Below are 24348 nucleotides of genomic sequence, written 5' to 3' on the forward strand. Positions count from 1 at the left end.
AAAGGTTAAAGAGTTATTTTCTCTCGGCATAGGTTAAGCTAACATTCATAAACTTATAATTTTTATTTAATTTTTACTTTACAACTCAAAGATAATATTTAATGACATTTATGTTATTTTCTAAAATAGTTTATTTATTAATACGGGGTACACGCGTAAAACGTATATCCTAAAACTAAAACTGTTGAAATATGAACATATAAGAGAACTAACAATATCATATATGATAAAAAAAAGCTATAAAACAAAATATATTTTAGAATATCATTATTTAATGTAAATAGTTAATTTTTTCTATTTTACTTAATATAATATATTTATGCTTTTGGTTTATTTTATAGGTAATTTTCTTACTTTTATTTGCCTTTATGGTATTTGTATTAAGAAATACAATAAAAGAAAACATATAAGAAAATGAAGGACAAACGAAATCCCCCGAACCATAACTAAAACCAAAACTTCATCCTAAATCCTCTCCCTCAGCCGCCACTCCCCCTCCCCACTTTGTTATTTCTTTCTTCCATCATCAGGGGTCGATGTTAATTTAATAATGCGAGAAAAACAAACAGGAAAAAAGAGGAACGTGGGTCAAAGTGGTGGACCTATTATGGAAAAGAGAATGAGAGTAATAAATAATAGAGGTGAGGTGGAATTATGATGAAGGGGGCGGTTAGGTAGGGAGGGTGATCACGCCCAACTATGATCCTAAAAATGATAAGCGGACGCTGTAAATATAATTCGATTTAAAAGTCCGGAGTTGAATCCCACAGAGAACTAAAGCGTAGCTGCAATGGTTCAGTATTGCTAAGAAATACAAGTTCGAGTAATTTCCTAATTATAAAGATTGTAATTTTTATTTTAAACTAAGTAATTAACGAATACAAAAAGTAATAAAATTATCAACTAACAAGACTAAGGAGGTTTAGAGTTATAATTTTTTCAATTGTCGGAATTCTTCCCGCTATGTTTTTTATAATTTTTCCTAAGTATTCTCTACCGATCGTGAGTAATTCGGGTATCGTAATTCTCTTCCGAACAACTACAATAATTTACTAGACATATTTTTCCGAACTATGCTAGTTGGCACTAATTCACCACTCACTAAGATCGCACCAAGGTTTCGTTATTCATAATCCTACCTTTAAACCCTCCGCATTGATTCCTCATATACGTTAGGAGTGATGTTGTTCAACAACTACCTAAATATGTACCATTTTCCAAGCAATACACACTAAATAGGCACACCAAATTGATGGTCATTCAATCAACAACAATAAACACGTAGTTGAACAAGTAGAGAAATCCAATGGCTCAATTGTATAAACACGTAATAAGAATTCATCCTGCAAAAGGTTCCATAAAAACCCTAGATAACAAATTAGTTATTCATAATAGTATGCAAAACTACAATACTAGAATTGATAACCAATAATGAAAATAGGAAGAAGGAAGTGAGAAACTCGTACAAGAACTCTCTGTCTTGCTCCTAGTATGTTCTTGCTTCCTTTGGTTGAAATTCACTTCTTAAAAACGTCCAATACCCCTTCAAAAGTGAGTTTAAGGACTATTTATATGTGATAAGGTTTGCATGGGGCGAAATAATATAAGCCCACTTCGGAAAAACCTTTTTAGGTTAGCTCGTTCACTCTCTCGTGCGCACGCGAGAGTGAACGAGCAAAGTGCTTCTCTTTTCTATTTTCCTTCTAGGTCTCTCGTGCACTTCCATGTCTTTTTGCCATAATCCGCTGTTTGTTTCTCAAGCTTTTCCTCAGCTAGCTCGTTCACTCTCTCGTGTGCACGCGAGAATGAACGAGCAAAGTTCTTCTTTTGTCTTTTGGTCCCAAATCAACTTCTTTTGTTCACTTTTCGTCCAACTTGCTCCTACACATAAGAATGCAATTAATGAGCATAATTCATTACAAAACTCATGTAACATACCGTAACTACATAAGTTATGAGATGAAAGTACACTGAAAAATATGCATTTTTGGCCGTTTATCAGTACCCCACACTTAAACTCTTGCTCGTACTCGAGCAACTTTCAAAATTAAGCACAATGGCAAGAAATATACTCAAGCATCATACCAATGAAAATGGCTTATACCAACACTTAGAACTCAACATAAGAACTATTGACACCTTTCTTCAAAATTAGACCCATGCCATGACTATTTAAAATATTTGTGCGACTTCTTCTAACATCCTAACCTCAAGAGATGACTCCAATACATTCCTTACTATGACTCACTTGTTGTGTCAACTCAAAATGCCTGGACTTTATCAATCCTTTGTAAATCATGTGCCCTCACCATAAACCAAAGAGAGAAATTAGTCCGCACACTCAAATATGCATTCAAGTATAATATAAGGACTTACAAATCGAAAGAATTTGCTCACTCCCTCAAAGAAATTCATGTGCATCCCGAGGTCGTTCCATTGGCTTGCCCGTAGTGTATCTCTCTACTAATTTAATCTTGTGAAGTCTATTATAAATTAGGTCTTTTCAGGTTATAATGTAGGCTAAGGAATGGGTAGGATATATTTGGGTATAGTGACTAACCCTCCTAAGCACTTTAATACACTACACTTAACTTTCAAATGCATACTCTTCATGACCAATTCAAGTAATGTCACAAAATCATATACAATTTGGACCTTTTTCTTTAAGTACAACTATGCATTCACTAGCTCGAATTAAGAGGAATAGGCGGAGTATTTTCTATTTTTTCATATTTGTTTTGTTGTATTTTCTTTGATTTGTTTTTCCAACACTCTCCATATTTGGGTTGCCCGACTAATGATCTATCAAAACATACATGCACCTTTTGGCCTTTCTATAGTTCCACTCAAAGGCTACCTCAACTCTCACCGTACTCTTCTAGTGACTTACGTGTTTTCGGAGGTAAAGGTTCAAAAAGATCTAATTAAGAATAAAAAGGGAGTCGGCTATAAAGTGGTGTCAAAGAAAAGGTTTATAAGCTCAAATGGGATCTAAGAATTTTTTATTTATTTATGGTGGCATACTAGCTCAATGGACAATCAAAGAAATGCCTACATCATCTCCTAGACTCCCAAAGCTTATTTATTTCGCTTCGACTAACACATGGGGCAAGTTTAATACTAACACAAGATAACACATAATATAATCAAGACCTTACATCACACAATGCACATGATTCACTCCGGACGGCTCAAACTCGATACTCTAGTTAAACAACTAAGCACAACCATCCTATTAATTCAACACATGAAAAGTAATCATAGGAGTCAACAAATGAACTTAAGTGTCAAAAGAAAGTCACATATATTCTTAAGGCATGTGGCCATATAAAACACGAAAAATACAATCAGCTCTAAGTCCCAGCATAAAACATGTCAAAAAGCATATATACTCAAGTTTTTCCATTCCATTATCAGTTCTACAAAAGAAAGAAAAAGAAAAATCTTCTTGCATTTTTTTTTTCTTTAGACTTTACTCCCTCAAGAAAACTGTCTAAGAAATCCATCGTCAGGAAAAGTCCAAAACTTTTATGAAAATTCTACCTACAAAAAAACTACTACCCGGTTCAAAGAGTCATCCCTTGGAAAAGAACTGTAGCCATAAGAAAACCCAAGAGGGATTATTACTACCTAATTATTTTTTTATTTTTTTTCAACACACATACAATAACACAACTAAAATAGCACAGGAACACACAATCAGTCTCTTCACCCCACACTTAAAATTATGTATTGTCCCCAATGTACACCCATAAATACAAGAGGGTAAAACAAACTCCCTCGTAGGCCAAAGGCTGATACATTAGCAGCTCATGCGGTACTCAGACTTCTCCCAGACTTGGTTCTTTGTGCGGGCACCACACACTTAGTTCTGACCATCTCCCTTGCTTTTGCTTTCTTTCAATAGCCTTACTTCACATGCTCCTAGAAAAATCAAAAACACTGCAATAATAATAAATTAAATTAAATAAAATAACTAAAAACAATAAAGTTGGGTTGCCTCCCAACAAAGTCTTGATTTAACGTCGCGACACGACGCGAATCACTTTTTGTCTCCACCTCGAGCTTATGAATTGAACTCCAAGTTTTGCGTCAAGTTTATGATTATGCTCCTTGGGCGGTACAAATTCTTTCGAGCCAAAGTTTAAATAAATTTTCATGCACTTTTTGGCTCTCGGCTGGGGAGTGTCACTTTGCCTAGATGGCCTTGAAAATTTCAAAATTTAAGGTTCATCGACCTCTGCCCTTGACTCATTTTTATGCTCATAAGGTACAATTTTCATTTCACTATCTGAACATAATATAGAGAAGTGTTTGGAATGAGGTCCAACGCACTTAAATACATGAACAGATTTTTGACCTCATCTACATCAATCACACTAGAATAAACTAAATTTGTATCTTCAATATCATTGGCTGACTCTAGTATTACTTTTTCAACATCGGCATCCTCAAATTCTAGTTGGATTGATTATTGGTGTTCTACTCTCACCTCCTCCATTAGCACCTCAATTTTTGCATCTAAATCATGCTCATTTTGGCTACTATCCATAATATCGGCTTGTTGAGACTTAAATGTTTCAACTAATTGACTCACTTGTGCCTCCAGGTTGCGAATAGTAGCATCTTGCCTTTGTATGTACAGTTGTTTCTCATTATTCTGTTCCACAAGGCATCTTAGCATATCCTTGATCTCTTACAGGTCATCATCCCTGGGTTCTTTGTTCCAAATTAACTTCACAAGAAAAAGAAGAACCATCAAAGTAAGGGGTTGGGGGAAGATAAGAAATATAAGCACAACCATGAAAATAACCATCTTGACCACCACACATATCACATACATTTCACACGTAAGATTGAGTTGGTGAAAATAACTCGCTCTCGGAAATATTTAGACAATTTTGCCACATATGGCTTCCTTCATAATACACACAAGGAAAATCAACAGTAGAATTACCAACATCAAATCTCCCATAATTCCACGGTGCCATATTTCTCAAATTAATAAATAAAACAACAATTTTAAAAAATCAAATACAAGAAAACAAAAATAAAAGTTTAAACTTGAAACCTAGCAATATGTACACATACAGCTACACCATTAGTTCCCCGGCAACGGCGCCAAATTTTGATCACGCCCAACTATGGTCCTAAAAAGGATAAGCGGTCGCTGCAAATATAATCCGATCTAAAAGTCCGGAGTCGAATCCCACAGAGAACTAAGGCTTAGCTACAATGGTTCAGTATTGCTAAGAAATACAAGTTCGAGTTATGATTTCCCCAATTGTCAGAATTATCCCCGCTACATTTTCTATAATTTTGTCTAAGTATTCTCTACCGATCATGAGTACTTTGGTTGTCGTAATTCACTTCCGAATAACTACAACAATTTACTAGACATATTCTTCTGAACTACGCTAGTTGGCACTAATTCACCACTCACTAAGATCGTACCAAGGTTTCGTTATTCCTAATCCCACCTTTAAACCCTCCATATTGATTCCTCACATACGTTAGGAGTGATGTTGTTCAATAACTATGAGTGTCCTAGGTATCCATATGAGTTAGGGAACTCTATCGACAGCGCGACGCTTTCTGGATAGCATTGAGCACCAAAAGGGCGCTGGAGGTTGATATGTGGGACGGCTATGCCCCGCGGGATGCCAAAATGTTGGACAAAGACAGTGTCTTTCATGCCATGCCCATATATAGCCCTCACAACACACTTCCATCCCGAATAGTGCAGTGTTGCCCCACAACTACACGTTTAGGCCAACGGACCCAGCGTCGCGCCGTCCATAGAGTTCCCTAACTCGTATGGATACCGGCTCTTTTGATTGTCTGACATAGATCTGTCTACTCAGGTAACTTGGGCTTTTTAATTTTAAGCATATATAAGGGGGTATAGGTCATGAAATCTCCGACCTGCCTCCCCTATACGTGCTGCCACCAAGCCGGATCAAATAGACGGCTATGCCCCACGGGCTGCTAAAATGTTGGACAAAGACCTCTGTGCCGATTGGATACTTGATTTACCTATCTTAGGGGCATCAGGTGTCGACTTGTAAGCATGGCTGGAAGCATCGTTGGCTATGCTCATATGTTCGAAATAAGCATCTAATTGCCACAAGAAGTTTTCCACGTCTTGAGCGCTTCTTTCACCCCAAAAATCTTTAGGTTTAGGAGCCTCAATACGTGTTTCTCGGAAAGTGACGGGACCTCGCCAGTTTCTTCTATATTGCGATGTGAGTTCTTAGCCATGCAAGAACCTAGGCTCTGGTACTAATTCTGAAGGCCATCCAAGAAACAAAATAATAGATCCTCACTGGTCAAGTTGGGGATCTGAAGGGTGAGTTTGGTGAACTCTTTCACATACTCACGGTCACGGATGAAGGCTCTGGTGCTCGCTTCTGCGCAAGCGCAGGTGCGCCCATGCCTCCGCACCTGCGTATCCCTCCACTTCTGCGCACAAGGCCTTTGCACCTGTGCGTTCGCAGGTGTGCAAAAATGTTTCGCATCTGCAATGGCTAGACAGGCTCCTCTCCTTTGCACTAATGATTGGTGGCTCACACCTGCGAGCTCGCACCTGCGGCTGTCTAAGAGTATGTGCAATTATGACAGTAGCTGGGAGCTTCAGTCTTTGCTCAAATTTCCAAAGTTGGTCTGAGCCTCATCCGGTTGACGCTCGGGGGCCTCGGGGCCCCGCCCGAACATACCAACAGGTTTGAAATCATAAAACGGAATCGCTCGAACGCTCGAAATGGGTAAAACAACATCAAATCTAAGAATCATACCTTAAACCAAATTGATTCAAACTTAAAACTTCAAGTTCTTCAATTTATTTCCAATGAGCCGAAACATACTTAAACTACTCGGAATGACACAAAATTTTGCGTGCAAGTCTTAAATCACTATACGGAACTATTTCCAAACTCAAAATTTCAAACGAACTTCAATTACTCAAAAACCTACTCCAAACCAAATTTGAAGAACTTTAAACCTTCAAATAATTGAGTTTTACTATTTAGCGCCAAAATGCTCCCGGGTTATCAAAAACTCGATTCAAACATACGCCCAAGTCCGAAATCATCATACAAACCTATTGGAACCGCCAAATCCCGATTTCGGGGTCGTTTTCTCAAAATATTGACCGAAGTCAAACTTGGCCTTTTTTAGGAACCAAGTGTTCCGATTTCAACCCAAACACTTCAAAATTCCGAACCAACCATCCCCGCAAGTCATAAATCATTAAAAGCACATTCGGGGATTTTTATTTTAGGGAACGAGGTTCTAAAAGTTAAAATGACCAGTTGGGTCATTACATTCTCCACCTCTTAAATAAACGTTCATCCTCGAACGAGTTTAGAATAATACCTGGAGTGTTAAATAAGTGGGGATATTTGCTCTGCATGTCCTCCTCGGCCTCCCAAGTCGCTTCCTTGACTGGTTGGCCGCTCCACTAACTTTTACTACAGAAATCCTTTGGATCTCAACTGGCGAACCTGTTTATCAACAATAGCAATTGGTTCCTCTTCATAACCCAAACTATTATCTAGTTGAACTGTGTTGAAGTCTAACACATGTGATAGGTCGGCATGATACTTTCGGAGTATAGATACATGGAAAATTGGATGAACTCCCGATAGACTGGGAGGCATTGCAAGCTCGTAATCAACCTCCCCAACTCGTATCAACACCTCAAATAGGCCTATAAACCTTGGGCTCAACTTGCCCTTCTCGAATCTCATGATTCCCTTCATTGGCGAAACCTTCAAGAGAAATTTTTCACCTACCATAAATGATAAATCACGCGCTTTCTGATCTGTGTAACTCTTCTGTCTGTACTGTGTTGTACGAAGTCGCTCCTGAATCAACTTTCCCTTTTTCAAGGCATCTTTCACCAAATCAGTACCATATAACTTAGCCTCACCGGGCTTAAACCATCCGATAGGCGAACGACATCACCGACCATACAAATCCTCAAATGGAGCCATCTCGATGCTGGATTGGTAATTGTTATTATAAGCAAACTCGACCAAAGGCAAGAAACGATCCCATTGACCTCCAAAGTCAATCACACATGCCCAGAGCATATCCTCCAAAATCTAAATTATCCGCTCTGACTGCCCATCGGTCTGTGGATGAAAGTTTGTGCTGAGCTCTACACGGGTCCCCAATTCACTCCGTACTGCTCTCCAGAAATGTGAAGTAAACTGAGGGCCTCTATCGGATATGATAGAAATTGGCACATCGTGCAACCGAAATATCTCTTGAATATATATCTGGGCCAACCTTTCTGAAGTATACGTAGTCACAACAGGAATAAAGTGTGCCGACTTGGTCAACCCGTCGACAATGACCTAAACTGCATCAAACTTTCGCAATGTCCGCGGCAACCCAACTACAAAGTCCATAGTGATGCGTTCCCATTTCCACTCTAGTATAGTCATTTGCTGAAGTAGACCACCTGGCCTCTGGTGCTCATATTTAACTTGCTGGCAATTTAGACACCTAGCTACATACTCAACTATGTCCTTTTTCATTCGTCGCCACCAATAATACTACCTCAAGTCACGATACATATTCGTAGCACCTGGATGAATAGAATACCGAGACCTGTGTGCCTCCTCTAGGATCTTTTTCCTCAGTCCATCCACATTAGGACACATAGACGATCCTGGAGTCGCAGAACACCATCCGCTCCAATAATAACTTCCTTGGCACCCACCCACCCCCCGTAGTACCGTTTCTCGAAGAACCATTAAGTGTGGATCATCATACCGGCGAGCCTTTATCTGCTCAGATAGTGAAGACGGAGCTACAACACATGCAAGAAATTGGCTGGGCTCTGAAATGTCCAATCTCACAAGTCGGTTAGCTAAGGATTGAATATCCAAAGCTAATGGCCTCTCCTCTGCTGCAATGAAAGCCAAACTACCCATACTCTCTGCCTTTCTACTCAAAGTGTCTACAACCACATTTGTTTTACCTGGAGGATATAGGATAGTAATATCATAATCTTTCAGTAATTCCAGCCATCTGCGCTGCCTCAAATTTAGGTCCCTTTGCTTGAACAAATGCTGCAAACTACGATGATCAGTGTAAACTTCACAAGACACCCCATAAAGATAATGCCTCTAAATCTTAAGAGCGTGAACAATCGCAGCTAATTCCAAATCTGTACCGGATAATTCTTCTAAGTGGGACTTCAGCTGACGTGAAGCATATGCAATGACTCGCCCTTCCTACATTAATACACAACCCAAGCCAACGTGTGAAGCGTCACAATACACTGTATACATCCCCAAACCGGAAGGCAACACTAACACTGGTGCTGTAGTCAATGCTGTGTTGAGCTTTTGAAAGCTCACCTCACAATCATCAGACCATCAGAACGGAGCACCCTTCTAGGTTAATTTGGTCAAAGGTGCTGCAATAGATGAAAAACCCTTCACAAACTGACGACAATAACCTGCTAAACCCAAAAAAGTCCTGATCTCAATTGCCGAAGTGGGACGATGCCAATTCTGAACTGCCTCAATCTTTTTGGGATCAACTTTAATACCCTTGCCCGATACGATATGCCCCAAAAAAGCTACAAACTCTAGCCAAAACTCACATTTGGAGAACTTAGCATATAGCTTTTGTTCCCGCAATGTCTGAAGCACTACTCTCATATGCTGCTCGTGTTCCTCCTTACTACGCGAGTAGATCAAAATATCATCAATGAAGACAACGACAAACGAATCAATATATGGCCTGAATACCTTGTTCATCAGATCCATAAACACTGCTGGGGCGTTAGTTAAACTGAAGGACATCACCAGAAACTCATAATGATCATATCTAATCCAGAAAGCAGTCTTCGGAACATCCGAATCCCGAATCTTCAACTGATGGTACCCCGACCTCAAGTTGATCTTAGAGAACACCCTAGCACCCTACAATTGGTCAAATAGATCATCAATACGCGGCAACGGGTAGTTATGCTTAATAGTGACTTTGTTCAATTGGCGATAATCAATGCAAATCCGTATTGTCACATCTTTCTTCTTCATAAATAATACTGGTGAACCCAAAGGCGATACACTCGGTATGACGAACCCTTTGGCTAGTAACTCTTCAAGTTGTTCTTTCAATTCTTTAGTGGGATAGATATAGGTTGGGTATCTGGAGCCAAGTCAATACATAAATCAATATCACGATCATGTGGCATACCTGGAAGATCTGAAGGAAATACACCGGAGAACTCCTTAACTACATGCACTGACTCAATAGCAGGAGTCTCTGCAGTAGTATCCCAAAATATAGGCTAGATAAGCCAAACAACCCTTCTCAACCATGTGTTGAGCCTTTATAAAAGAAATAACTCGATTAAATGAACTAACAAATGAACCCTTCCACTTCAGCCTAGGTAATGCTGGAATAGCCAAAGTAATAGTCTTGGCATGACAATCTAGAATAGCATGATATGGAGATAACCAATACATGCCCAGAATAATTTCAAAATCGGTCATCTCGAGCAATAAGAGATCTGCTCTAGTTTCATAACCACAGAAAGTAATAATACAAGACCGGTAGATCCGGTTCACAATAACAGAATCGCCCACAGGAGTGGACACATAAATAGGAGTACTCAAGGACTCATGAGAAACACCCAGGAATGGAGAAAATAGAGATGACACATATGAATACGTAGATCCTGGATCAAATAATATTGAGGCATCTTTGCCGGCAGAAATAATACTTGTAATCACGACATTTGAGGCCTTTGCCTCTAGTCTGGCCAGAAAAGCATAAAACTGAGCTGGAGCGCTAACTGGCTGGCCTCCGCCTGGCTGACCTCCACCTCTAGGATGGCCCTTACCCACCTTTCCTCTACTTCTTAGTGGTCGGACAACTGGTGGAGAAACTGGTCCGGTAATCATAGGTTGTTGACCCTGTTGCACTAGTTTACCTTGAAGTCTGGGGTAGAATCTTCGTATGTGATTGGGGTCCCCGCACTCCTAACAACTCTTCGGTGCGATGGGCTGCTGACTAAGAGTCTGGCCCTGGGGAACTGAATACCCACTGGGAGGACCCTGAATAGCTAATGGGTGATAAGAACTCTCTGGTATAGCACTGAGATAGGGTTGCACTGGAGCACCTCGAGGAGGCGGTGGTGCTGGATATGGGGGCCTGCTGGTCTGACCTCTTCCCCCAGACGGAGCACCTCTGAACTCTCCAGAATACCTGAACCGCTTATCTCTCATGACCTTCTCTCGGCTCTGCTGACGTACACCCTCAATCCTGTAGGCTATCTCTATAACTAGCTCATAAGAAGTACACATCTCAACTTCTCTAGCCATAGTGGCATGAATGCTAGTATGTAAACCCGCAACAAACCTCTGCACTCTCTCCGTCTCAGTAGGGAGTATCATAAGTGCATGGCGAGATAACTCAAAAAACCTTGCATCATTATCGGTCACTGACATCTGACCCTGCTGGAGCTGCTCAAACTGAAACCGCAACTCTTCCCTCTGGGAGGGTGAAATATACATGTCCAGGAAGATACGGGTGACCCTATCCCAAGTCATGGGAGGAGAATCTATTGCTCTGTCAAGAACATAAGACTGCAACCATCTATTGGCTCTGCCCTCTAGCTGAAAAGTAGCAAAGTCTACCCCATGAGACTCCAATATCCTCATGTTGTACAGTCTATCCTTGCATCGATCAATTAAATCCTAGCGATCTTCATGTCGCTCACCCCCAAAGACAGGAGGATGAAGTCTAGTTCATCTGTCCAATAGTTTCTGCGGATCAGCGGTTGCAGCTGGCCTGGGCTCAGGTGTAGCTGCTGCCACTGGCTGGGCTCCACCCACGAGAAGTGCACCCTGGGTCTGATATACAGTAGTTGTCTATCTATGAGCCTGTGCGGTAGGGGCCTGTACTCCCCCGCCCGTCTGGGATGTGGCTGGGTTTGCCGGAAATAAACCGGCCTGAGTCATATTGTCCATGAACCGCAGCATACGACCCATAACATCCTGGAATCCCGGTGCAGATGTGAAATCCACCGGAGCTGGCTCTGCCACAGGCACTTCACACTGCTCCTCAATAATGGGATCCTCTACTGGACCCACTGGTGGAATAACTGGAACAGTCCTGGGACGTCCTCTACCTCTACCACGGGTTGGAGCCTCCCTCGGCCTCTAGCAACTGGGGGAGTAGCTCTTCCCTGGTCTGGAACCTCATTAGAGCGCGTTCTCACCATCTGTGAGAGAATAAGGGAAAGATATTTAGTACTACATCAATTGCACGATGGAATATGAAGAAAGGTAGTTTCCTAACACCCTATAGACTCTCAAAAATAAGTACAGACGTCTCCGTACCGATCCGCAAGACTCTATTAGGTCTGCTCATAACTTGTGAGACCTACATGAACCTAGTACTCTGATACCATGTTGTCACGACCCAATTTCACCTATAGGTCATGATGGCGCCCAACACTATAGTTAGGCAAGCCAATAAATAATTTAAACATATATCAATTATTTTCAGAATAATTTTCGAAGTAATTTTATTATTTTTCTAGAAATATTAAATAAATTTGAAAAGATAGTGATTAACTTAAATCCAAGAAAATAATACAACTCCAAATTCTACTAATGTGTGTGCCAAGACCTGGTGTCACAAGTGTATGAGCATCTAGTAAATTATACAAAACCCCAAATAGAGTCTGAAATAAAAATAGACAGAATGAAAATACAAGGAGAGTCACTGGTAACTACAGAATGACTCAGCAAGACAGCTCACCACTACGCCTCTGGGTAACGTGGATGTACGATGATAGGGCCTCCACTAGTACCTGCCTCAGATCCTGCACAAAAAGTGCAGCAAGTGTAGCATAAGTACGTAAACAACATGTACCCAGTAAGTATCAAGCCTAATCTCGAAGTGGTAGAGACGAGATGATCGACTTTGACACTCACTAAGGGTCAACAATATTAAATAGAAAAAAACAGAATTTATTTAACTCAACATGATTCACAAGGTCAATAATAATTTTATTTAATCAGTAGAAATAATTAAATATCCTCAAATGCAACAATTCTCAATATATTAATTAAATTCCTTCAATTCCAATAAATTTCCAATCCATTTATTAAATCCACAAGCTGTAATTTAAAACATCGTGATATCGTTTATTTATTATTATTATTATTATTATTAAGCACGATTTCTGCTGAGGTCATACGGCCCGATCCAAAGTGTTGTGTACACTGCCGAGGGACGTGTGGCGTGATCCATAGATGCATCAATCCTGCCGAGGCGTTCGGCCCGCTCCACAAGAAAGGAGGATATTTTCTTATGTACCTACGGAAGGAGAGTATATTTATTATAAGATAAATTCGGGAGTAAGAACAATTTCTCTTCACAATTAATTAATTTAAACAGAAAATCAAGCGTATGAGATTTCCATCCTTTAATATTTTTATCTAACAATTCACAAAAATATTAATTAAACAAAGAATACAATTTACACAAGTAATTCATGCTTTGAGTCCTAAACTACCCGGACTTTAGCATTTATAGTAGCTACGCACGGACTCTCGTCACCTCGTGCGTACGTAGCCCCCCACAATTAGCAATAATTATTGCTTTATTTACCAATGGGGTAATTTTCCCCTCACAAGATTAGACAAGAGACTTACCTTGTCCCAAAGTCCACTTTCTGATTACCACGTCGCGTTAAATTCTCGATTCGACGCCGAAAAATCTGAAACTATCTAAATATTATACAAAATAATTAATACATGTTCAATAATTCAAATTTAGGCTATTAAATAATTTACCCTAACCAAAACAGTAAAATTTCTAAAATTCACACCGGGCCCACGTGCCCGGATTCTGGAAATTTTCGGATGAAAACGTTACCCATAATCTCAAGAACTTAAATATATAATTTCTACCCAATTCCATAACCATTTTTGTGGTTAAAATCTCATTTTTATAAAAATCTAGTTTTTTCATCTAAACCCTTGATTTCTAAGATTTACTAGTTATAATCTACTCATAATCTATGTATTTAACTCAAGAGGTGTGGAATTAACTTACCTTCCAATTGCTAGTTGAAATCCTCCTCTCAAATGCCCTGAAATTGCCCAACAATGGATGAAAAATAGAAAGAAATGGATTGAGCTTCTTCCATTTTTAAGGTTCCGCCCAATAGTGATTTCCGCACCTGCGGAGGAGTGCCGCACATGCGAATTTCGCACCTACAGAAAAGCCTCGCAGGTGCGCATTTCCCCTCTTTTCCTGGCACCGCACCTGCGGAAGAGGTGATCACTTCTACCCAAGCGCACGTGCGCCCATTCCTTCGCACCTGCGTATCCCTCCGCTTCTGCGCACAAGGCCTTCGTACCTGCGCGTTCGCAGGTGCACAAAAATGCTTCGCATCTGCGATGGCTGGGCACGCTCCTCTCCTTTGCACCTATGATTGGTGGCTCGCACTTGCGACTGTCTAAGCGCAGGTGCGATTATGACAGTAGCTGGGAGCTTCAGTCTTTGCTCAAATTTCCAAAGTTGGTCTGAGCCTCGTCCGGTTGATGCTCGGGGCCCCGCCCGAACATACCAACAGGTTTAAAATCATAAAACGGACTCGCACGAACTCTCGGAACGGGTAAAACAACATCAAATCTAAGAATCATACCATAAACTAAATTGATTCATACTTAAATCTTCAAGTTCTTCAATTTATTTCCAATGAGCCGAAACATACTTAAACTACTCGGAATGACACGAAATTTGACATGCAAATCTTAAATAACTATACGGAACTATTTCCAAACTCGAAATTTCAAAGTGATATCAATTACTCAAAAACCTACTCCAAACCAAATTTAAAGAACTTTAAACCTTCAAATAGTTGAGTTTTACTATTTAGCGCCAAAACGCTCCTAGGTTATCCAAAACTCGATTCGAACATATGCTCAAGTCTGAAATCACCATACGAACCTATTGGAACTGTCAAATCCCGATTTCGGGGTCGTTTTTTCAAAATGTTGACCGAAGTAAAACTTGGCCTTTTAAGGCTAACTTAAGGAACCAAGTGTTCCGATTTCAACCCAAACACTTTCAAATCCCGAACCAACCATCCCCACAAGTTATAAATCATTAAAAGCACATTTGGGGAGTTCTATTTTAGGGAACGGGGTTCTAAAAGTGAAAATGACTGGTTCGGTCATTACAGAAACAAGCCTTGCATACATGATTGCTAAATCTGTCCTAACTTGTAGTTAACACCCCCAACTACTTAGGTTTTTTTCCCAGACATGGGTACAAGTCATTACAAAAAGGTAAACGCCCTCTACTTTGGCATATGCACTACATGTGCCCATTTCACTTGGTCAGTTGTTGCACGCCCAAGGCTAGTATTGCGCCCAGCCTTGGCGCCTTTTGACATTGCTCCGCACCAATGCCTTATCTGCAACCTGCTACCCATGATTTTTCCGCACATGCCCGACACTCCTATCACACGCATATTGCCTTAGCCACGTTTCTTCCTTGTCTTTGTCAATACTAGTTTCACTCGTTCCATTGCTTGTCTTTCGTTTCACATAGCCTTCCCTTAGCTTTTGAGACCCCTTGCCATCATTCCGCGCTATCTTGATTTAGCTTAGCATGTACTTGGTGCTTCCACAATCCGAATCGCCTGTACCTTTGTCTTTCGCACGCATGTCGTGTCATGCCGCACCAATTTGCCCACACTGCCTCGTTGTCACGGGCGTGGTTTCTGTCCGTCGAAACCGGCATGTGCGGTAGCCAAGTCCCGCACTTGACTTCAGCCTTCTTACAACAGTCGGCCAAAGTTACAGGAACTTTGGACTTTGAATAATTTCGGGTAGCTTCAACGTAGTAAGCCTTAGAACTAATTTAGGCAACGAATTAAAAGAAAGGCAATGGTAAATTGACAAGAAAACAATGCACAATTTACAGGTTTCTCTTCCCAACTTTGTATTTAGCTCGAGCATACAAAGAAACTCAAACTCAAAGTACGACCGCGTACAAAAAGAAGATCACTCTTGACCTCAGGTTTTCTCTCAAGACTACTCTTAGCCTTAGGTGTTTTCACTCTTGAAACCAGACTTAGGAACTCTTTCCTAAGTTAAACATGCATTGTTACACGGTTTTGGGACTCTCTTAAGACTACTCTTAGTCTTAGATCTCAAGACTCCTCTCTCATGTCTCTTGATCACGAAATTCTCCCATATATATATAGATATAGGGGCTGTCACTGGCATATTTGAAGGGGCAACTTACAAAGGGGCAATTCTATTCTAGTGCTTTTCTCAGTCAAAGCACTAAATAAGCACTTAACCATTTAATGGCGCACTCACCCACAAAATGGTCCTCTTCAGCACTTAGCTCTATTTTGTGGAGCACTCAGTCCTCTTGGTGGAGCACTGGTCCCACCATCCACTGAAACAACCCTTGCATACAGCATTGTTAAATCTGTCCTAACTTGTAGTTAACACCCCCAACTACTTAGGCTTTTTTCCCACATGAAATGATATTAGATACAAGCATTAAACAGACATGGGTACAAGCCATTACATAAAGGTAAACGCCTTCTACTTTGGCATGTGCAGTGTATGTGCCCGTTTTACTTGGTCAGTTGTTGCACTCCCAAGGATGGCATTGTGCCTAGCCTTGGCGTCTTTTGACATTGCTCCGCACCAATGCCTTGTCTGCAAACTGCTACCCATGATTTTTCTGCACACGCCCGACACTCCTGTCGCACGCACATTGCCTTAGCCGCGTTTCTGCCTTGTCTTTGTCAATACTTGTTTCACCTATGCCATTTCTTGTCTTTTGTCTCACATAGCCTTGCCTTAGCTATTGAGACCCCTTGCCATCATTTTGCGTTGTCTTGATTTAGCTTAGCATTTACTTGGCGCTGCCACAATCCGAATCGCCCGTACCTTTGTCTTTGGCGCGCATGTCATGCCATGCCGCACCAATTTGCCCACACTACCTCGTCAAGCCTTTGCCAAACCTGTCTTGCCTGTCCTAATACCTTGGCCATCGCTTGCCCATTTCTCTTTTGCCTTGGTGCTAGCTCGCGCACCTTAGCTTGACAACACTCTTGTTGCCTTGACAACGCTCTCATTGCCAAATCAATCCCAAAGAAGTGGAGGTCTAACAAACCACCCTCGCCCTTTGAAACTCGACGTCCTCGTCGATTAACTCAATTTATGAGTCCTAAGGGGTTCACAATCAACGCCCCTTGGTCTCCTCTGTTCTCAGCCACAATTACATTGACACCCGACATTTGTTTGTCACCGTCATTAGGATAAGACATGTCCTAAGCCAACCCCCAGGGCGCACATGAATTATGATTCAAAGACGAGAAGCGCCACGACATATCTAGGTCCAAGTTCCTAGACATCCTACGAGCGGCACAAGTTGGGGCGAGTCTCATCGGCAAGATCCACCAACAGGCACATGATCGTGCTTGAAAACCTAGGAAAGGATGAAGGGTGGCCTACAGCGAGGGGAACTGCAGGTGCCGCACGGGCAATTAGGTGCCACTGGCGAGCGTAAATAAGTCGCATAACTGCACGTTTAAGCCAACAGACCCTTGCTCGCATGGTTGAACCCAATCCATTCTCACAAGTCAACACATGATGCCCCTAAGATAGGTGCATAAAGTATCCAATCGGCACACAGGTCATCCCACGTATCGAGCCTCCAGTGCCTACTTGATACCCAACGCTAGCCCGAAGGCGTCGCGCCATCCATAGAGTTCCCTAACTCGTATGGATACCTAGGACACTCCTTTGAGTCATCCAGGCAGGCCCCTGAGGTTCTCCCTCAAGGTAGCTCAGTTGATACGGCTTGGTAGCAGCACGTATGTGGGAGGCAGGTCGGAGCTTTTATCACCTATACCCCCCTTATATATGCTTAAAATTAAAAAGCCCAAGTTACCTGAGTAGACAGATCTACGCCAGTCAATCAGAAGAGCCTTTTCTCACCAGTTCTTGGCCGAAGTCATAACCCCAAAGTGCGGGTTGTGACCAAGTGCGTGGCACAACTGGACCGGGAAGTCATACTACTAGGACCGAGTGAGTACTTGTCTATAGGGAGAGTAGTGACCTACTACCGGGAACATTAGGTACTTGCTGAGGAAGTGACAGTTGGAAAATAAAGAGCTTTGTTCGAGAATACGGAGATGTTATAACTTTGAGAATGTAGTACTCACCAAGAGTCATCCCAAGAGCTGACCGAATGCCAAGTGGGACGACAGCGCTAAGAAGTATCCTCCACATTGAGTGTGGGAGGATCCGCCGCTTCTTGTCTTAGTATCATAATCCATGCGCACCCTGGGGGTGGTAGCTCATTCATTACATCTTGGTAATAGCACGTATGGGGGAGGCAGGTTGGAGCTTTCATCACATATACCCCCGATGTCCTTAATATTGTAGTTGCCTTCTTTAATGGTGCTCAACTGCCAAAGTTTTTCACTCACACATGACTAGTGATGCTTTCAAAGGTGGAATCTCCTCAAACTTTCTCTGATATTAGGCCAATTAGTTTGTGTAACATGTCTAGCAAAATTATTGCCAAGTTGTTGAATGCTAGGCTAAGCTCAGTATTGCCCAGAATCATCTCACACAACTAGAGTGGTTTTGTTAAAGGGGGAGCCATTACAGAAAACATTCCGTTGGCTCAGGAGATAGTGAATGATATTGGGAAACATGTGGATGGGGGTAATGTAGTGTTGAAGTTGGATATGGCCAAAGAATATGACCGGGTTTCATGGACCTATTTATGTTATATGCTTCGGAAGATGGGCTTCTCTAAGAGATGGATTGAGATTATTCACAGATATATAAGCAATAATTGGTACACCCTTATTGTTAATGGTTGTAGGCATGGTTTTTTTAAAATTCGGGAGGGGACTAAGACAAGGTGATCCTCTTTCCCCCTCTCTCTTTGTCTTGAGTGCTTAACTGTTGTCCCAATTGTTGATTGATATTCAGAAAAATAGGAGGTATAGAGGTTTCTACATGAACAATAGAGGACCCCAGGTGAATCATCCTGCTTTTGCTGATGATGCTATTTTATTTTGTAATAGTGGGAAGGCTACCCTTCAGCAGGCCCTAGACTCTTTATCCACTTATGAACATATTTCAGGACAACAAATCAATAAGGATAAATGCAGCTTTTCTCTGGCTCCATCTGCAACTCAAAGATCTATCACTAGGATAAGGAGAATTACTGACATGAACCACTACCAATTCAATATCTTGGGTGCCCTATCTACTCTGGTAGAAAGAAGGTATCAATTTTCTCAAACATGGTTAGCAAGGTGATTAAAAAAATAAGAGGGTGGCATCTAAAGTTCTTATCTACGGGAGGTAGAGCAGTACTTATCAAACATGTACTACTAGCCCTAAACATACATACACTTGATGCAGTTCATCCAACCAAAGGCACTATTGTTACAATTGAGAGGTATCTTGTTAGGTTCTTTTGGTCAGGCCAAGAGGATAGTGACAGATACCATTGGACTACTTGGTCTAAGTTGTGCCTACCATATAATGAGGGAGGAGCTAACTTCAGAAAATTAGAAGACATATGCAAAGCTTTTACTGCTAAACAATGGTGGATAATGAGGACCACAAATTCATTGTGATCTCAGTTTGTTAGAGCCAAGTATTGTAGTACATACCATCCACTGTTTAGGCAGTGGTCAGCCGAATATTGTAACATCTGTGAAGATTACAACTAATCAAGAAGAGGATGATGATCCAGTATGTACAACATGTACTTCTGGAAATTTTTCTGTGGCTTCAACTTGGAATTCTTTGAGGCAGAGAAAGGATTTTGCTCCTTTTGACTCCAAATTATGGCATAAAGCCATTCCCTTCAAGATGTCTTTCTTGTCCTGGAGAGCTATACATGGAAGACTGTCAACGGATGATAGAGTCACCAGGTTTGGCTATAATTTACCTTCTAAATGTAACTATTGTCCACCACCAAATATGAGCCCAAGCGTGGAAAATTGTGAGCACTTATTTTGTCACGGACAGTTTGCGTAACAATTGTGGGGAAACATTGCTGGAAGGGTATGAATTGAACATAGAAACACCTCCTTGAGGAACCTTTTCTCTAATTGCTGGAACCATAGAGCCGGTAACTCTGTAGCTTCCTTTGTTTGTAAAATTCTTCCTCTTATTTTTGTGTGGGAGTTGTGGAGATCAAGGTATTGCAGCAGGTATGAAATGGAGAGGCCATCAATCAATAGATCTATTTATTTTATTACCTTTAATATTGTCCAGATTGTTAACTCTCATTTCAGAAAAATTGTTATTGGTTGTAAATGGGAGGACATTTGTAAACTATTTGACATTTCCCTGCTTGAAAATTCCTTCACTATGGATAACTGGCTTAGACCACCACTATTGTTTGTTAAGGTAAATAGTGATGGGAGTTGTATTAATGGGAGTTGTGGGGGTGGTGGTGTGGTCAGGGATAGTGTTGGTAGGATGATTATGGCATATGTGATGCCTTTGGGGAAAAGATCCAGTAATTTTGCAGAAGCGGAAGCACTCTTCTTTGGTTTAAAATGGTGCATCCAACAAGGTTATAGGTTGATTGTATGTGAGACCGATTCCTTGCTGCTGCTTAACTGCATTCAAGATTCTTGGTCCACACCATGGAGGATCAAAAATACTGTAAAGGAGATAAAGCAGTTAATTCAAGATAAGAATCTTGTCATTAAACATTGCTTTAGAGAAGCAAATCAAGTTGCGGACAAGATGGCCTCTCTAAGTCACCAGTTTGAGGAGATATTCATGTATACCTACTTTGACACATTGCCAAGGCAGGTTGGAGGGTTACTTAATGTAGATAGATGGAAAATTTCAACTTTCTGAGTCAAGAGGATAAGACCGATCAATCTAGTATATGAGCCACCATGAATTCTAGAACTTATAACCACTTTCTGTTTTGTGAGATTGCCTCAAATCATTGTAACTTTTGTATGAATTTGTTGTGTCAAATTCACATCTTTCTAAGAAGGCAAGGCTATCCCTTCCTTCTTCAAATTGTAATTGTTGCCTTACAAGTGGTAATAAGATTGTGACTTGGAATTAAAAAAAATACACCATTTTCCAAGCAATACACACTAAATAGGCACAATTAATTGATGGTTATTTAATCAACAACAATAAACATGTAGTTGAACAAGTAGAGAAATCCAACGGCTCAATTGTATAAACACGTAATAAGAATTCATCCTACAAAAGGTTCAATCAAAACCCTAAATAACAAATTAGTTATTCATAATAGTATGCAAAACTACAATACTAGAATTGATAACCAATAATGAAAATAGGAAGAAGGAAGTGAAAAACTCGTAGAAGAATTCTCTGCCTTGCTCCTAGTATGTTCTTGCCTCCTTAGATCGAAATTCACTCCTTAAAACGTCCAATCCCCCTTCAAAAGTGAGTGGAAGGACTATTTATATGTGATAGGGTTTGCATGGGGCGAAATAATACAAGCCCACTTCGGAACAACCTTTTTAGGTTAGCTCGTTCACTCTCACGTGCGCACGCGAGAGTGAACGAGAGCGAAATACTTCTCTTTTCTCTTTTCCTTCTAGGTCTCTCGTGCACTTCCATGCCTTTTTGCCATAATCCGTTATTTTTTTCTCAAGCTTTTCCTCAGCTAGCTCGTTCACTCTCTCGTGTGCACGCGAGAATGAACGAGCAAAGTTCTTCATTTGTCTTTTGGTCCCGAATCAACTTCGTTTGCTCACTTTTCGTCCAACTTGTTTCTACACATAAGAATGCACGTAATGATCATAATTCATTACAAAAACTCATGTAACCTACCATAACCACACAAGTTATGAGATAAAAGTACACCGAAAAATATGCATTTTTGGCCGTTTATCAGAGGGGCATCGTAGATATAATTTTATTAGTTAGCATATATTTAAAAAAAAAATAGCTGAACGACCAATTATGTCAAAAGCTCAAATATAAATAATGGAACTTTTCTAGAATGGACCATGTGCAATTCAGTATTTTCAAATACAAAAATTTGGTTCATTGCTTTCACGAACTCTCTCTCTCTCTCTCACGAACTCTAGGACTTTCTTCATTTTTCTTATTGGATTCAAGTGAATTTTCTTTTGTCTTCAATTTGTGCTTAAATTCAATAATGAGATATAATAAAGAAATAAACTATGCATGTTTGTGTGCCTGCATGTATAATAATTTACACTAAATATAGGGTTTTAATTTGCTGAAAACCAAACGTGTGATGCTAGCATTGAAGACGCTAAATACCCTTCCACGTTCTCGTGAGTTTAACTCTAGAAGTAGAGAGGAACAAATTTAATCGAAGTCTTTCGCGGATAAGGAAAAAAAACATGAGTTTAAGTTAGTATTATATATTTTCAGTGTGAAAAATATTGATTAATTTATTTATTGTAGCAGATAATCTATATTATTTTTATAGTTATAAATTTCACAATTCAAAGACGTTTGCCTACAAATATCATTTAGATGACCTGTTAGTTAAAATAAAATAAAAATACACTTTAACGTAAACAGAAACGATTGAGAAGCAAAAGCCAGAACTTTCCATTCTTATCTGCTTGACAGCACTAAATTGCTCTAGAAAACACCAGTAATTACCAAAGAGTAGCAAACTCTAGAAGCCACGTTAGAAGAGTTGGATCGTTACTTTAGAAAAGTAGCCCAAATATATAGAAGACCCTCGAAATTTCAATCACTCTAAAAACTCCCTATAAATATCGGCATAAACTAACTAAATTGTCAATCCAAGAAAGTGTTCACTTAGCTATCATCAATTTGAAAAAATGGCACTGATTCCTCAATTGCTAGACGATATCTTCCAAATTGGCTCAACTAATGAAACCTGTAACCCACGAGTTGATTGGAAGGAAACGCAAGAAGCTCATGTGTTCAAAGCTGATCTTCCAGGTTTAAAGAAAGAAGAAGTTAAAGTTGAAGTTGAACAAGGAAGGGCTCTGCAAATTAGCGGCGAGATCGGTGCTGCTGATCAGAAGAAGGAGAATGAGACGTGGCGACGTATCGAGAGACCACGTGGCAAGTTCTGCAGAAAGTTCTGGCTCCCTGAAAATGCTAAACTTGACGAGGTGAAGGCTTGTATGGAAAATGGGGTTCTCACTGTCACAATTCCTAAGCAGGAGGTCAAGAAACCTGAGGTCAAAACCATTGAGATTACTGGCTAATTAACTCTAAAATCTGATAAGTATGTGTGGCATTTCTCATAAGTATATGAGTTTCTTTCTATTTTGTTATCTTGTAACTGGTTTGTAAGCAATAAAAGTTGTTTGTAAAATATTCACGACTCGGGATCCCAAAATTTTAATTTCTTATGTTTATACATTGGCATTAGGTTTGGCAGTCGAACTTTAACAGATGAATTAAATGTTGTCTCTAACATTATAAGTTCTTTAAATAGTTGTGATTCACTTAATTTAATGTAGTATTAAAGTAAGTATTTTAAGCTCATGGCTTAAATAATGTATTATATGTAAATACAATAACAAAATAAATAGTATAATAAATACTTAATCAATCACTTATTTCATTCACTTTTACTTGTCCACAATTGATTTTATTTCATTCACTTTTACTTGTCCACAATTGATTTTGTACACCCCTTAAAAAATAATAAATAAAATATATAATTTATCATGACATGTCTAACTTGTATAAGCTAGGATTATATACATACAAACTATAGTACTACAAAAATAAAAAGGAAAATGGAAATAAATTGTAGTGAGTGAGTGATCAGCTTGTGCACTTAACTTAATAAGTAGAACCATGCATTGTGGTCAGAGGCGGATGTAGTATTTTGGGGACGGGTATTTGTCACACTCCCTTTTTACCCCACAAAGATATGTATTATGGATTGTGGGTTAAAGAGTTTCTCCAATTAAAGTGACAAACTTGAATAGTGATAATTTTATTTACAGAGTCGCCACTTGGAATTGATTTTTTGGGTGTTCCAAGTCACCTTTTATTTGAATCCCTAGTCAAACAAAGATTTGACTCTATTATTATTGGTCTACGAAAATAAAGTTCGGGTGAGGAACTTTATTGACCGGGGAGAAGGTGTAAGGCATTCTCCGAGTCTCGTGGTTCTAGCACGGTCGCTTTATTGACTACAATTTGGCTTGAATTAATTTTGGATAAACTATGATTTATTGGTTTCCATATTTTATGTATCCGCTTTTAAAATATAGAATTATCTTTGAAACGAATCACGTGAGTGAATCCGTTTTGTTTATTGTGCCAA

The 24348-nt window shown here is 40.1% G+C and overlaps 1 protein-coding gene across 1 annotated transcript; it reads left to right on the forward strand.

Moving 5' to 3' along the window:
• Positions 1 to 22698: 22698 nt before the first annotated feature.
• Positions 22699 to 23382, forward strand: LOC107810530 (17.6 kDa class I heat shock protein). The gene has a single exon (XM_016635322.2). It carries the CDS (start codon positions 22877 to 22879, stop codon positions 23270 to 23272), a length of 396 nt encoding a protein of 131 aa, XP_016490808.1. The 5' UTR covers positions 22699 to 22876; the 3' UTR covers positions 23273 to 23382.
• The last annotated feature ends 966 nt before the right edge of the window (positions 23383 to 24348 follow it).

The sequence above is a fragment of the Nicotiana tabacum genome, chromosome 2 (genome assembly GCF_000715075.1).
Source record: "Nicotiana tabacum cultivar K326 chromosome 2, ASM71507v2, whole genome shotgun sequence".
Taxonomy (NCBI): Eukaryota; Viridiplantae; Streptophyta; class Magnoliopsida; order Solanales; family Solanaceae; genus Nicotiana; species Nicotiana tabacum.